This window comes from Podarcis raffonei, chromosome 9 (genome assembly GCF_027172205.1).
Source record: "Podarcis raffonei isolate rPodRaf1 chromosome 9, rPodRaf1.pri, whole genome shotgun sequence".
Taxonomy (NCBI): domain Eukaryota; kingdom Metazoa; phylum Chordata; class Lepidosauria; order Squamata; family Lacertidae; genus Podarcis; species Podarcis raffonei.
The window spans coordinates 54,185,273-54,200,073 of NC_070610.1; the positions used below are offsets into that span (position 1 = coordinate 54,185,273).

Below are 14,801 nucleotides of genomic sequence, written 5' to 3' on the forward strand. Positions count from 1 at the left end.
AGAGATGATAGATAGATAGATAGATAGATAGATGATAGATAGATAGATAGATAGATAGATAGATAGATAGATGATAGATAGATAGATAGATAGATGATAGATAGATAGATAGATGATAGATAGATAGATAGATAGATAGATAGATAGATAGATAGAGATAGAGATATAGATATAGATAGATAGATGATAGATAGATGATAGATAGATAGATAGATAGATAGATAGACAGACATACTGAAATTTGGCACAGAATTCAGCATCTTTAAAATTTGGTCCTTCCCCTTAAAAAAAACAAACAAAACAAAACCCTAAAGTTTCTAATCCTTAGGATTCAGAAGATGGACTTGAAAGTGTTTGGGAAGCATCTGGTGAATCTCTATAGCTAAGGAAGGGGCAGTTGATCTAGATCATCAGTGGTCCAGGTGTGGAATTTCTTGGTCCAGTAGTGTTTTGCTCTTGCTCATCACAACAAAATCCTTTCCTTTTTTTACTGAGAAGCAAATCCCACTGATTTCAATGGGACTTGCTCTCTAGTAAGCAAGCACAGTGGGCACCAGAATGATTAGTTAAAAAAAATAAAATGTAATGTGCATTTAATTTATCAGAATCAAGGAAATTGGGGTTTCTCAAATCAAAACTTGACTCCTCCCCCCCCAAGCACAGAAAATACATGGAAAAGGAGGTGCGTGCCCACCCCTTGTTTTTAAACCTACAACCCTTGTGACATTTCTGGGTTAAAGTGGTCCTAATACCGTTATGAATTCTGTGCTGGAAGGGTGAGACCTTGTCTGTTTTTGATGTTCGGGAAATCACTTCTCAAACTTTTTTCTCTCCCCCCCCCCCCATTTCTCTGTGATTTTATTTTCACAGCTTTGGCTGCAGATGTCAAAAAGCAGCCAGTGGCATTTCCACTCCTGGATTTAATTTGGCCAGGTTTATAAAGGAGGTGGCCCAACTGTACAATGACAGATTATGCAAATCCTCCAGGAGCAGCTAATCAATCACTAGGGTGTGAGCGGAATGCATCTGATCTCTGAATTAGCTTCTGCTGGAATGTGTTTGTGTGTAACCCCACACTGTCTGAATGACATCACAACAGCTTCTAGTCCTTGAAAACCTTGAGGATGATTAGCTGAAGGAATTGGCTGCTTCTGCCAATCATAATCCTCCAAAGCCGCCTTTATAGTTCTGTAGACATGAGCGGAGAGGGAGGGAGAAAGGGAAGAGCACAGCTAGGAAAGAGGCAGAGTAGCAGCAGCAGCAGCAGCAGCAGCAGCTGGTATTCGGGTGATTAAGTAGTTCTCATTGCCTCTTTGCTGTTCGGTGACTGCTCCCTGGTGTAATTCCTATGTCCGAAAAGGAAGCTGCATTTTAACGGTGTGCTGAACAGAGGTTTGAATCATTCCAGCTGGCTGCTTATTCCGAAAAGGACTGTGTGTGTATAAATAAAATGTGACTGTTCCAAAGGAATCCAGCGGACAGGGAGCACAGCAGAAGGAGTCTTCCCGGGATACTATTCAAGCAGTGGGTATGATATTCGCAAAAAAAGGAACAACTCCTGCCTTGCCGGGAACTGGATGAAGACGTCTCAACACCAGACTCTCCTTTCCCCTCATGGACCGTTACTTGAAAATAAATTATCTTTGGGTAAGTTGCGCCATACTTTGCACAGAGCATGGCTTCAGATGAGTTTTGTGTGTATTTACTTGTAAACATATGGTGCGCATGTGTACATGTGGAATAACTGTATGTATATACATAATTCTGTAGTATATATGAAGCCTGGTGGAATGGAGGAAATCGCCAAATAACACCCACTATTCACAAAGTCTAACGTGGGGAAACTGGGGAGCATAACCAAACAAACCCAAATGCTTTTCAGTCAGTTTTCAAAGCTGAAGTATTCCGATCCACTAGGCATAACTGTGGTGATTGTTGATGGATGTCTGTCTCGAGGTTAGAAGGGTAGAATAAGTTAGCAGCAAATTAGAAAACGGTGGGAAATGGGATGGGAGGAACGAAGTTGAGGATCTTAGTCTGGACTTGCACTTCATGCTCTTTGCCCCACACTTTTTGACAGAAGAGACTATTAAAAGCCTGGCAAGAAAGGCAGATCAAAAAGTTATGATTATCTGGGATGATCCTTAAACTGAACCATTTAAAGCTCTTCCCTTGATAACTAATCTGTGAGGAAGGCAGCCCAGGCAAATTTGTTCTGTTCCACTGATTTTTGTAGTTGAACAACATCTGTCCGGGACATTTAAGAGAGACTGATTGTTCTGTGTTTGCCACTACCAATTGCTTAAGTATGGGAGAAAACAGGGGCCGGGGGCGGGAGTGCAATGAGACTGGAAGAGAAAGTGCCTTCTGCTCTAGAGTTACAGCAAGAAAAACAGGGCATCCTAGCTGCTTTATCTTCTGGCTCCCAGTCACCCTGCTGCCAGGAAGAAGTACTCAAAACAGAGCCATTCCTAGAAGTGATTCATACTCTTCACATAAGCCAGAAGTGAAAGCAGCTACAGCCACTTGTGTTGTATGTTTCCCATACAACCTGCTTCTATGCCCCTTAATATACACTGCCTTAGAAGTATAGGGTCCAAGCAAAGTAATATTTTATTCCTGGATCCTGATACTCATGCAGTCTGTGCCTGTGCATGTTTACTTAGAAGTAAATGTTAAATGGTGCTTGTTCCCAGGTAAGTGGACACAGCCTGAGAACTGTCCTCTTTCAAAGAATACTTAGGAAGAAATTAATTCACAGCAGAAGATCCTGGACTCTCCAAAAGCTATACACAGAGGAAACTTTTGAATCAGTAAGCCTTGTATTCAAGTCATCTGTTCAGGGCAGTGTGTAAAGATGCCCAGGACCAATATGTTACTTGAAAGCAGTTTCACTGACGTCAATAGAGCTCTGGTAGAGTAAAGGGGCTGATATAAGCCAAAGTCTCGTGGAAGACAATGGAAAAGTTTTGCTTGCAAATTTTCTAAATGTTGTCAGAGAAACTGTCTATTTCCCAAGCTGAGCTCTCTGCAGAAATGTTAAAAGTTATCCTTCACTCTTTAGGTTTAGGGCTTCTTTGATTATCAGCACATGTGTAATGTCTTATAGTCTCCAGAAAGGCAAATGTTCACAATTCAGTGCCAACCTGGCACAGGGTGAGGGCTTTCTATAATGCTACTGAATAGTTCTCATCTGTCCCATCAGTTTGACAGAATAAAACAAAGCCTGTGAATTAGTTTTAAATATAAATAGCAATGGTTGAGTCACAGACCGCTTGCTTGTCATTAACTCTGATTTCCCTCTCTATATATTTGTATATAGAGAGGGAAATCAGAGTTAATGACAAGCAAATGGTCTGTATATAAGCTTTTTAAAAGCCCACAATTTCAACTCTGGCAACTTTGATCAGAACTTCATGGGTCTATAAACCCTGTGATAATTGCTGGATGGTTTGACAATGGCAAGGCATCATTGTCATAATTGTCTCAGTGATCAAACTTATCATCATTCTCAGTGATCATGCCTTACTTCAGAAACTGGGCATTTCCTCCAGTTGCTAACCTTCAAAGTTGACCATACTAGATTTGTTACTCACAAGCAAGGCTGCTGTGAAACCTAGAAAGAAATTAAAAACAGCGTACTGCCCCTAACAAATTTGTTTCATAGGTTTAACACACCTACAAACACAAATTGCATATAATGTACATACCACACACACACACAAAAGAAAGAAACTGCAGGAAATAATCCTGCATTTTGAATATATATAGACAGGCTGAAAGTTTGGGCAACAGCACAAAGCACACTTATCTGAGAATATGTCTCCTTTAACTCAGTGGGATTTACTTCCAAGTAGACATGCCTAGAATTGCTTTGTGCATGGAATGATTAGGAAAGTGTTCTTGGAAAGTATAGGCTTCCTTTGGCTCACATCCAATATTCCTAAAATAATTTTCCTTTCCAGGTCAATTATAACTTAACTTCTCAAAAGTTGTCTGACAGGATGAGAAATTCAACTCAGCAAATGTTTCCAACATTACAGAGATGTCAAATCTAATGATAGCTTTCGGATTTGTCTTCTTCCCGGAATTATATTTTGAAATAGAGTTAAAAATTCAAGCAAAAACACTTAGAGGAACACATATAAAAATAAAATGAGGTCAATGAAGGAATAAATAAGTCCCCTGGTTGCAATCCTTAGCATATCATGCTCCTGGGATAGCTACAGGGCAAGAGCATACCCTACAGTGCCATCCTAAACCATCTACTCAGAATTAAAGTCTGCTAAATTCAGTGGGGCTTATTCCAATGTTAGTGGGGTTAGGATTGCAGCCTAAGAAACAGAGAATTGCAAAGGCTTAGTGAGCATGTTCTTTCTGACCCAATGTGAACATTTTCTAACAGCGAGTATTTACCATACCTGGTAGGTAAATTATTGACAGAGTTAGGTCAGAATCTCAGTTCCACCTGCGATTCAAGTGGCTCTCAGCAATTTGATGCTTCACTTCTCAATCCCACTTCCACAAACTGGGAGGAGGAGAACTTTTGTCCCCCGATTTGCATGAAAATCTATTGATCTAATGATTACTTAAATTAGTCTGCAACAGTATGAATTGTCATTTAATAACCTTTTCTAAAGCAATAGATTCAAGGACTGGAACACAAACATATTTACTAGGGATATAATATTTGAATACCTAACATTTGGTGGGCTGCTTCACATATTATCATTTTCCTACATGGAAATAATCTCTTATGTAGGGAAATGCAAGCTGACTGCAATATAGGAAGTATGTCATGAATAATTTTTTAGGCTGCCAGTACAGGGATTAGGTGGCTAATGCTGCTAGACTTTACACACACACACACACACACACACACACACACACACACACACCTATATTTGCATTGGTAAGTAGATGGATGGACGGATAACAGAGCCCTGGGCTCCTGCTGGGTAACACAGCAGAGAGCTGCACTCCTGGGTAGCTCATTGATGCCTGGGCCATCATCTCTGATTTCCAAGTTCTGCAGAACCTCAGCTAAGAAAATGAGAATGTTAGTATCTGGCTGTGAGCCAGACTAGGCAGGTATGGCTGTTGAGAAGAATGTTTTCTGGGTTGAATTTCATTAAAACATTATGTAAAAGCACACTATTGTACCTTAGCTTTGTCTCGGAAAAGTTTCCATTTCATATTGGCAAGCGTTCCTTTTCTCCTAATGAGAAGCTAGTGTAGCTGTACTTAATAATAATTTTAAATTCCTCCTCCTATGCGGTACATTGTGAAAGACATGCAGAAGAGTGTTATATCCATTTTTTAAAAAGGAAGCGCAAATGTCCTTTAATATCATTTTATAAGTGAATGGAGTTTAACCTATAAAAATGAGTGGTGTAAAAAAAGGAATATCATGCATATTAACCCAAAATCTGAGCAATTGTTAAAATGCATGACTGCAGGTGATGTGTGTTAAATTGTGCCTTAGTTTGGCAAAACATTAATCTAGCACGTAAAGGGGGGTATTCAACTCAGTTTTACTCAGAAAAGCCCTATTGAAATGAACAACCGTAACTCAGTGATTCATTCATTTCAGTAAGTCTGCTCTGAGTAACACTGAGTTGAATGCCACCCAATGCGTAAAGTTAGTCTTCCTTGGGAGTTTGCTAAGAGAATAGATGTTTACCTGTGGGCATATCCATGCAGGATCATCCTGCTCCTTTGCTTGTTTGGTCTGATGTGGTTATGTGCTGGCAATTGTTCTCTCACATTTCAGTTCACCTGCATTCTCACTCGCTTATCTTTGGCAAGGTGGTACCTCTCAGCCACACCTGACCCATCCTTTATCCATTATATTCATGTTTATTATCTGTAACATGGACTTGATCATACTGACCTACCTTACAGAATGGCTCCAAATATTTCTGGAGCATATAAAGTCCTAGTGAAATGGTCATTATTTATGCTGGGCACAGTGTGTATGAAGGGCCTGTTTGCGTGTTCAGACCCAGAGACCTCCCCTCCTAAGTAAACACATTTGACTCAAATTTTAATTTGGGTTTTTGGCAGAATTTAGGCCACAACATTATTGATTACAGAAAGTGAGTGCTTGCATAGGTTCTGGTTTGACTAACTCCCAGCACCCTTGCAGGCAGCGCTGACCCAGAGCTCTATCATAGGTCAGCCAAGGGTGAACACCTGAGGTAGGCGGAAAGCCAGGAACAGACTATGTCCACTCCCCAGATGCTCCCCTGGACTCAGGCACAGGCACAACGCCCTCTTGGGGGTTAACCAAACCAAGTTGAGTCCCTGGATTCCTTTAACACAATACCCTTCACCAGTGCCTATCCACAACCTTACAAGTTGTGATGATTTGCTATGCGGCAGGCAAAACCCAAATGGCAACAGCCAGTCAGCCAAGTGGGGAAAATCCTGCCGTGCCCTGTCCCAACAACAGATGACATACGGCGGCATGGCAAGGTCAATCGCAAAATTCCCTAAATATAGGGAGAGGTGGGCGGGTGTTCCGATGCACGAGCCGAAAGAAGAAGCTCTGGGTCACGTGCATAGGCATATATAGGTCCCTCAATCCATTTAGACTGCACCCCATTGGCCAGATTAAACCCAGCAACAAGGGACCTACCAATCAGGTACTGTAGCTGTCCAATGTACCCACCCACAACACAGGAGGTCAGTTTCCAGGTCTCACTGCAACAGGTCTCCCTCTTTGAGGGAGGACTATATTGCAAGACTCCACAGGATCCTCTGTTTGCAGAGATGCAGTACACGTGCAGTGTGCACCGAAGTGTAGGTGGGTTCCCACGAAGCAAGATGCAGTGATAACACCAAGAACCTGTATTGAACTAACAGAACTGGGCAACAGGGGCAAAGCAACTGTCTATGTACATTTCTGAAGGTCTGGGCCACTCCCACTCTCAATGGGATTGGCAGTCTAAATTCCCACGCTGTGAATCATAACTCAGAGTTTAAGGGCCAGTGGCAATGGCCCAAATCCTGAAATGTTCTGTGATTGGATATCATGTCTCAAATCAGAACACAGAGGCTCAGAATCCTGAGTCCAGACTCAAGCTCAGGCAAACACAGACCACTGAATACATAACATGCACAGACTCACACACACATTCCAAAGGATCCTAGTGAGTGATTGCTGGACCACTCAATAACATGAATGGAGCAAGCCCTCACAACAAAATTGCCTCCTTCCCCCCCCCCCCATTTCCAAGGAGAGTATGGCAACAATGCAATTTTACAGGAGTCAGGAAAGGGATGCAGGGCTGCCTGATTTGTGCCTCATGTGACATAAGATATTGAATCAAAGCTCCTCCTCTCTGCCTAACTAGTCTCATTCTCGGTTCTGTTTCATGCTCACAATGGTGTGTGCTTGAATATTGGGTCATGCATAAAGCAGTATCTTGGAAAAGGAGGTACCATATTGCATTGGGCTTTGTGCAAATATCCCTCCATGTAGAACATGCTGTCTGCAGTGACCCTAATGTTCCCCTAATGTGCTATTTGTATTTGCTGTGACGCTTTAGGGCCAATGACCAGAGCCCCATTTGACAAAATGAGCAGAAGGACCTTCAAAAACTGCACGGATGGCATACCACATTTTGAAGTATTCACATTTCAATTTAAATAGGTGGGGATCAAGCCATCCAGGGTAGATTCACACTATGCATTTAAAGCATATTCAACATTTAAAGCCCATAATTTCCACAAAGGATCTTGGGTATGGTCGTTTTCCCTTCACAAAACAGCCATTTCCAGCAACCTTGACAAACGACAGTTCCCAGCATTCTTTGGGGGAAATCATGTGCTTTTAATGTGTGTTGAACATCCTCTTAATGTACAGTGTGGATCTGCCCTCAGCCCAGTGTCTAAAACTACGGTACCTTCCTGCACCACTGAACATTTTAGAAGGCTTGGCAGGTTTTCCCATGAGTGCATCAAAAAGCAAAAGAATAACTTTTTCTTTTCCTGATCATACTTTGCCGTCTCCTCGACCCCATCTCAATATGACTAACGGTGAGCGGTGGTTACATCTACAGTTTTCTTGTCTTGTTAAAAATGGTCCCAAAGTCTTCCTGACTATTAATATTATATGACGCCAAATTCGTCTGAATAGCCTGAGGGCCGTCTTCAGGGTGTTCCACCTGAGGCTGCTTCCCATTCTGCCTTTCTTGCAGCACATCATTAGAGATGGCTCAGATCCAGAGATTTTTGAAACCAACCTGTTTCTTCTCCACTTCCTGAGAAAAAGGCTGGACATAGAAAGCAGAACCTGAGTTGGGAAGTGAAAGGGTACAGAAAGACACAATGGGAAAATACAGTAGGTCAGCAAGCATTCCAAGTTCAGGAAATAGTAGATGGTCATGAAAACACCCCCTTCTCTGAACTGTAAATTTGGAGGAGTGGGGTTTTTTACCCATCTTTTTAAGGGGAGCTGATGTACAGGTTGTTTTCAGAAGAGGAGGTATTGGCTGCTCTGGGAGTCTTTCTGTCAACCTTTCTTATGAATGCACAAAGTATACCTAACACAATATGTGAATTAGGCATGTGTGAATTCTGTCTAAAGCATTTTTTCAAGCTCCCATGACCACAGAAATCTTTGTCAGTGGTACACCAGCTATATTCATGTGTATATTCCAGTTCATTGAGAATAAGGATGGGGAACATTTTTTACTCAGGATTTCTGACAGGGCTCTCTCCTAGCCCTTCCTGGAGATGCTAAGGGTTGAGCTTGGGACATTCTCCATGCACAGCAGATGCTTTACCATTGAGCTACAACCCTTTCCATAGGAGGCCCCTCTCTGCTTCTTCGCATTTTCAGTGGTGGGACAGATGTCCAGGCCCCACTTAGCAGAACAAGCAGGAAGGTTCATAATGCAGAAGATTGTGCAGCAATAAAACTGCTAGTGTGCTTGGGGGACTGTGGATGGGGGATTGTGTGTTGAGATTCCTGCATTGCAGGGGTTTGAACTAGGGTTCCTTCCAACTCTATGATTTTTTTATTCTAAGTTTTAATATAGGATCATCTGTATCATATTTGTGTTGCTAGTGATGTTTAGGAATGCAGTTTCAACCTGATGAACACTGACAGTTTGGCAGATGTTAGCTGCACTAAGATGAAGATGCAACATGTAAGCCTTACTGGGCTCTGCTCTGCTCACAAATTCCAGTCCCCATTGCTTGTGAGATAATAGCTGGAATAGTGGGAAGGCTACTCTGACAATGTGGTGTACTTTTACCTTTGAATCTTGGGGCATCCAGGGCTGCTCAATAGGAACCAACTTCAGCAAGTGGGGGGAAGGAAGGATGTGCAGTATACATGCTTTGTTTGCATGCAGTTTAGTGTTCATAATACAGATTGACCTGTGTGTTGCGGCTAGGGAAATCGGTCTAAAGTCCAAAGCGACAAGTGAAGTGTTGTTTTTGCAGTTTTCACAAATCCTGATAGACAAGGAGATGGAGAACAAAGCATCAGCTCTTGAATGCCATGGAATGTGTGAAGGAGAACATTTGGCATCCTTTAATAACACCCCAGAGTGTGCTGGGAAACGCAGCAGCCCAACACAATGTTGATGCACTCAGAATGCCTCTATCATTCAAGGAGTTGGAAATGTAATAGGGTGTGGTATGTGCACAAACATTGACAGCAGGAGTGTGCAGTAACCAGAAGCCTAATAGCCCATGGCCCAAAGCACAGGTTAGCAAGTGGGGATGAGGCATCCTGACTTGCATTGGCAAGATGTATCTTGTCCTGGAGGGGTAATTTAGCCATATGTCTGAGCCTCTTCTCAGCCAGTTCTCTGCGGCAAGCATTTCTTTTTAGCCCCTGGGGGACAAATACACATTCTGCTTAGTTAATTAAAAGACAGAATTCCACATGCAAGAAACACATAGAACCCTAGAGTTGGAGCGGGGCATGCAGGGCAGGAAATCGCTTCCAACTTAGTGTAGGAAACCCATATGCCAAACATGTGGCTATCTTCCCTCCACCCCTCTGCTTAATGCACCTCCTAATGTTCAACTGAAATTGACCTTCCTATAATTTGTGCCCTGTTGGTGTTTAGAGTTAACATGCAGCTTGGACGCTTAACTGAATCCCAGTTGGAGGAGCACATTTTATCCGTGGATATAATCACAATGAGATTCTGGATTTGGAAAATAAGAAAGAAAAATGTATTCAGGAAAATACATAGTTGATAGAAAAGATATTAGTTCTATCTAACTAAGGTGGAGATACAAAGAGCTATGATTGCTTTGGTGTCTCTTCTTCCAAGGGTGAGGATGAAGAGGAAGCAGGAAATGAGGTCAGCAGCACTGATGGTGTCACTGAAGGAAGGTCAATAGGTCTGCACAACTAGGACAGTATAGGAAGGTTAGATGTTTTTCTCTCAGTACCCTTCTCATTAAGGTATGTCAGCCTACAGCCTGAATTGCACCCCAACACTTCAATTGGACCCTTGGGATCAGTTATTTTCCACGTCTTCGCTGTCCTCCAGTGAACCTGTTCCAATCTACCAATCCAGAAGTGGTTCACCCAGTAGGGTGGAGCTGCAGTTCTAGCTTCCCAGCAGCAGTGTTGCTGTTGTTCATGGGGAGAGAGGAAGGGAAGGGCCAGCCATCAGCGAGGTCAGGGCTGTGCAGGTGCACCAGTGGGAATGCTGGATTGGCTCCGCTGGTGCATCCCCACCATCTTGAACTTGCTTCTGGCTTGCCCCTCCTACTGCTGAGAAGCCAGCATTGTGGCCTCACCCCTGCTGCTGTCTACATCCTTAAAATGTGATGTCTGAAACTGTGCACAGTACTCTAGATGTGGAGTACTGTGAGGAATAGTGAGGAATAAAGCAGCATTATTACTTTGTGCAACTTGGAAACCAGGCTAGTGTTAAATGGAGAAGTAAATATACAGGGTAATGTGCCCTGCTTGATTTCTGATATAGATATTGTTGTTCTGTAGTTGTGAACAATTCCCCACCTCCCACCCATTTTTTGATTGCCTGGTTTTCAGATTAGCAACCGGATGCACAAAACCCCCATTCATTTTAGTGAAACAAGCTCTTCTGCTAGCTAGCTGGAGAGGAATAAAAAAAAGGCTGAATTGTGCATCCAGGTGCTGATGTCCACTAACATCACATTGCTCTTAATCCATTGATTGACATAACTGCTTTGTGGGGGAGACTGGGGGGGGGGGAAGGATGAAGAACTCCACATATGGAGAAGTTGTTTGGAAAAGCACAAATATCCAGAAAATGTCTCTTTGGATCCTAGCCTGTGTATATTGAAGTAAAGTTGCCATGCCAAATTTCTGCAGATTCCCTCTTTCCTGCTACGTTTCCCCCATATAAGTTACAGAGCAAGAATCGTAAGAGGTGGGAGTTTTAAGCTTTGCTGTCTGTTGAGCCTGGCAAATCTTTCAATGTTGTTTTCGCTCTGTTTCTCCTTTTCCCAATCTTAAATTCAGTGCTCTACATTTCCACATCAGTTTGCATTTAAAAAAAAAATGAAAACTCATCAGCATTTTAGTGTGAATTTATCCCAATATTCACATTTTTGCAGACTATTTTCCTCTCTTATAAAGCATAATTTTACATTCTTTCCATCAGTATATGCATGTTGATGTACAATTCACCCTAGTATATTCATGTTTGTACACTTGGTTGCAGAACTGCATTGCAAAATTTGGAGAAGTGCAAATTTTGAAGAATGGCTGGGTTTTGGTTCCTGTTTTGTTTTAGAACATGCAAATTTGGTCAGTTTGCCTTTAAATGCAAACAGAATCATTTTTTCCCTCCATCCCTAGTGTAAATTCACATATAACATAGCAATGGGAAACCTGTGACCCTCCAGATTTGTTGGACTTCAACTCCCACAATCCCAGCAGGTATATAATTAGAGGTGCCTAACATGATGTGCACTACAACTCCCATCATGCTAGGAGTAAGGACTGATTAGAGTCTAACAACATCTGAAGGGCCATATTTAGCCACCCTGACTTAAAAAGTCTATGTTGTCTCCCCAAAGCATCTGCTGATGGGATGGTGGTGGCTGCAGATTTTTGGCAGTGTGGTGCCAGCGGGGTCTTCAGTGAAGTTGCCCTCCCCCCAATGGAGTAGGGTTGCAGCTTGCAGAATACCCCTGGATTCATCACTAACATTGGTGATCCAAGTGGTCCCTGTAGTGTACAGTGTCTTTAAAAAGGCCACAGCCAGCATGTGGGTAACGTAGTTTTAATTATCTATGTTCAGGAAACCTTCTGGTTTGAGTACTGCAATGTATTATATGTGGGCCTGTCCAGAAACATCTGCTAGTACAGAATTCTGCAGACAGATTGCTAATGAGGACCAGCAGTTCAGACTTATAGCACCAGTTCTGGCATGACTGCATTGGCTTCTAATACATTTGGGGGCACAATTCAAAGTGCTGGATTTGAGTTACAAACCCATACCTTCTAGAACATATCTCTCTGCATAAACCCGTCTGGACCCTTAGGAAATCATTGGTGGCCATCCTCCAGCAAAAGTACAGTGAGTGGCTATAAGACAGAGGACTCCTTAATAGTGGGCCCCCAATTATGGAGTGTTCTCTTCAGGGATGCTGCCTTTCATAAACATGGTCCTCTTTTCAGCACCAGTCCTTGACTGCCAAGCATTTGGTTGGTGGTGTTTCCTCATCTGCTGGGTTGTTTTTAATGGTGGGTCATATATCATGCATTTATGTGAGAAGCTGGATGTTTTAACTTTTTGGATATTTATGTATCACTGCCTTTGAATTGTCACTTTGAATATTACTGTAAGTTTACTTTGGTCATGTCGTTGTAAACCTCCTTGGGTTTGAGGCAATAAATAAATAAACATTTTTTTTTTCTTTTAAGGTGGAAAAAGAACAGGTCATTTATTGTATCTGCCTCTTTTCCTTCACATAGCGCCACAAAAGAATTCTTCATATAACGAGTCATTGCTTGACCTAAGCTATGTTGAAAGGATTGCATAGAAATGTAATTGCAAGAGCAATCATAGCTAGAAAAAGGCAACAGGTACTGAATGTGCCACTTCTACAGCACACAGAAGTTGATGGTACATGGTGTATTGATATCCCTTCTTTAAAGATTCTCACATTTTGTAACATTGCCCTTGCCCATGTCTTGAGCATGTAAAAACCACCAAAGTAATATAAAAATGCATATAATCTTAAAGTCTTTACAGATGTACACATTAGAATAAATAAATAAATGTATAGGGAATTTTTCATACAGCTCTCTCTACAAATCATTGAAGTGGAAGTACATTAGTTTATCTGGTTTCAGACCTACTGAAATCAGTGGGGACTGATGACCCAGGTTTGTTTAGAAGTGCAAGAGCTCATTCAATCATTTGAATGAAGACTTTAGACCTCCTATTATGTAGCAATTTCTTACACCACCATGCTTATAAAGTGGTTCTCATAAAACAATATGCGGAAAATAATACTGTGCTGGAATTCAAAATGTTTTGTAAAATCCCACCCCCAAAAAAATTCTTGTGGAGGACTCTAGTATTCTACTCGGTTATTTTTTTCTTGAGAAACCAACATGGATTTTCATGCATAATGTAATCTTTTTCCATATACTAATTTCCATGGGATTTACTCAAAAAAGGGTGCATGACGAACCAAACTTTGCTTTTTTAAAAAATGGGGTTGTTGCTCCATGAACAAATTGGTCAGTTTGAAGGACAAAGAAATAATAATCTCGGCTATCTGACACAACTAAGAACAGAACCCAATCCAGGCCCACTGACTCTTTCTGTATTCACTATCAGTGTGTTGTTGTTGTTTTAATTAAAAAGAAATCCTTTTAATTTGCTTTGTGTTTGTATTCAAGCAACCATTGCAAGATGCTTCAAATAGTGTCATCATTCCAGCGGGTGGGGCAGGAATGCCGCACCAGCTTTAACCCTGGAAACACAACACAGCTGAACTGTTTGTAGAAGTTCGGGAAACTTTATGCTGTAAAGGGAAATGCAATCTCTTTGCTACCATAAATGTTTAGTGGTTTGTGGAGTTTTGCATTCATGCTGCATTTGTGATATTTTTAGTGCATTATGGACTTTTATATCCCTGCTGCCCCAACCATTTTACAGACCACTGTAGTCATATACATAGACAGCATGTAATGGAACACTGTAAGATTCTAGTGCACCACAAAAGTGCCAGGCAGTAGAATTCAAGCGCTGATTCACACATGCGCTGAGAGCTGAAACACCTTGGTAATCATTGGCAAATCTCTTCTAAAGAAATGGCAAATTTAACCTGAGCTAGTCTTTTGAGTGCCAAAGCACATCAATGAACTTCAGTTGCTTTCCCCAACATTGTCATGAGTTTTATCTACATTCAGAAAGGCAAACAAGTCCTGAATGTGCACACAGAAAATGATGCACAGCCCAAATCCGTTACTTCAAAGGCACTAGGATTTTGTTACATTGCCAGTTCCCATTTTGTTTAGCCAAGTAAAATCAACTAAAGAAATGTAAAAATGCATGTAATCTAAAAGGGTGGTATTCAGCTCAGTTTTACTTAGAACAGACCCATTAAAATTTATGACCACGATTTTGGCTTAGTTGACAAATGCCTTCGTATTACAACCCAGGATTTAGGGAAGTTTTCACTTATTCTTTCCACATCTATATAACTCTTGGCATTTATCTATAAATATATAAAAGGATGTCACATGGAGGAGGGAGAAAGGTTGTTTTCTGCTACTCCAGAGAAGCGGACACGCAGCAATGGATCCAAACTACAAG

General features: G+C 41.6%; 1 protein-coding gene across 8 annotated transcripts in view; it reads left to right on the top strand.

The window, feature by feature from the left end:
• Window positions 1-1,072: 1,072 nt before the first annotated feature.
• LOC128421199 (bifunctional heparan sulfate N-deacetylase/N-sulfotransferase 4) overlaps window positions 1,073-14,801 on the top strand; it is a 125,451-nt gene continuing 111,722 nt past the window's right edge. For 3 of the 8 annotated variants that reach the window (XR_008332258.1, XM_053403624.1, XM_053403620.1), the window contains exon 1: window positions 1,076-1,647. Coding sequence is in view for 1 of the 8 variants with exons in the window: in XM_053403624.1 (XP_053259599.1) it covers window positions 1,615-1,647 (33 nt within the window). In the remaining 7 variants the exon portion in view is untranslated. Of the gene's footprint in view, window positions 1,648-8,204; window positions 8,348-14,801 lie in introns of all 8 variants that reach the window. The other 5 variants (XM_053403618.1, XM_053403617.1, XM_053403619.1 and 2 more) reach the window with 4 other exon arrangements.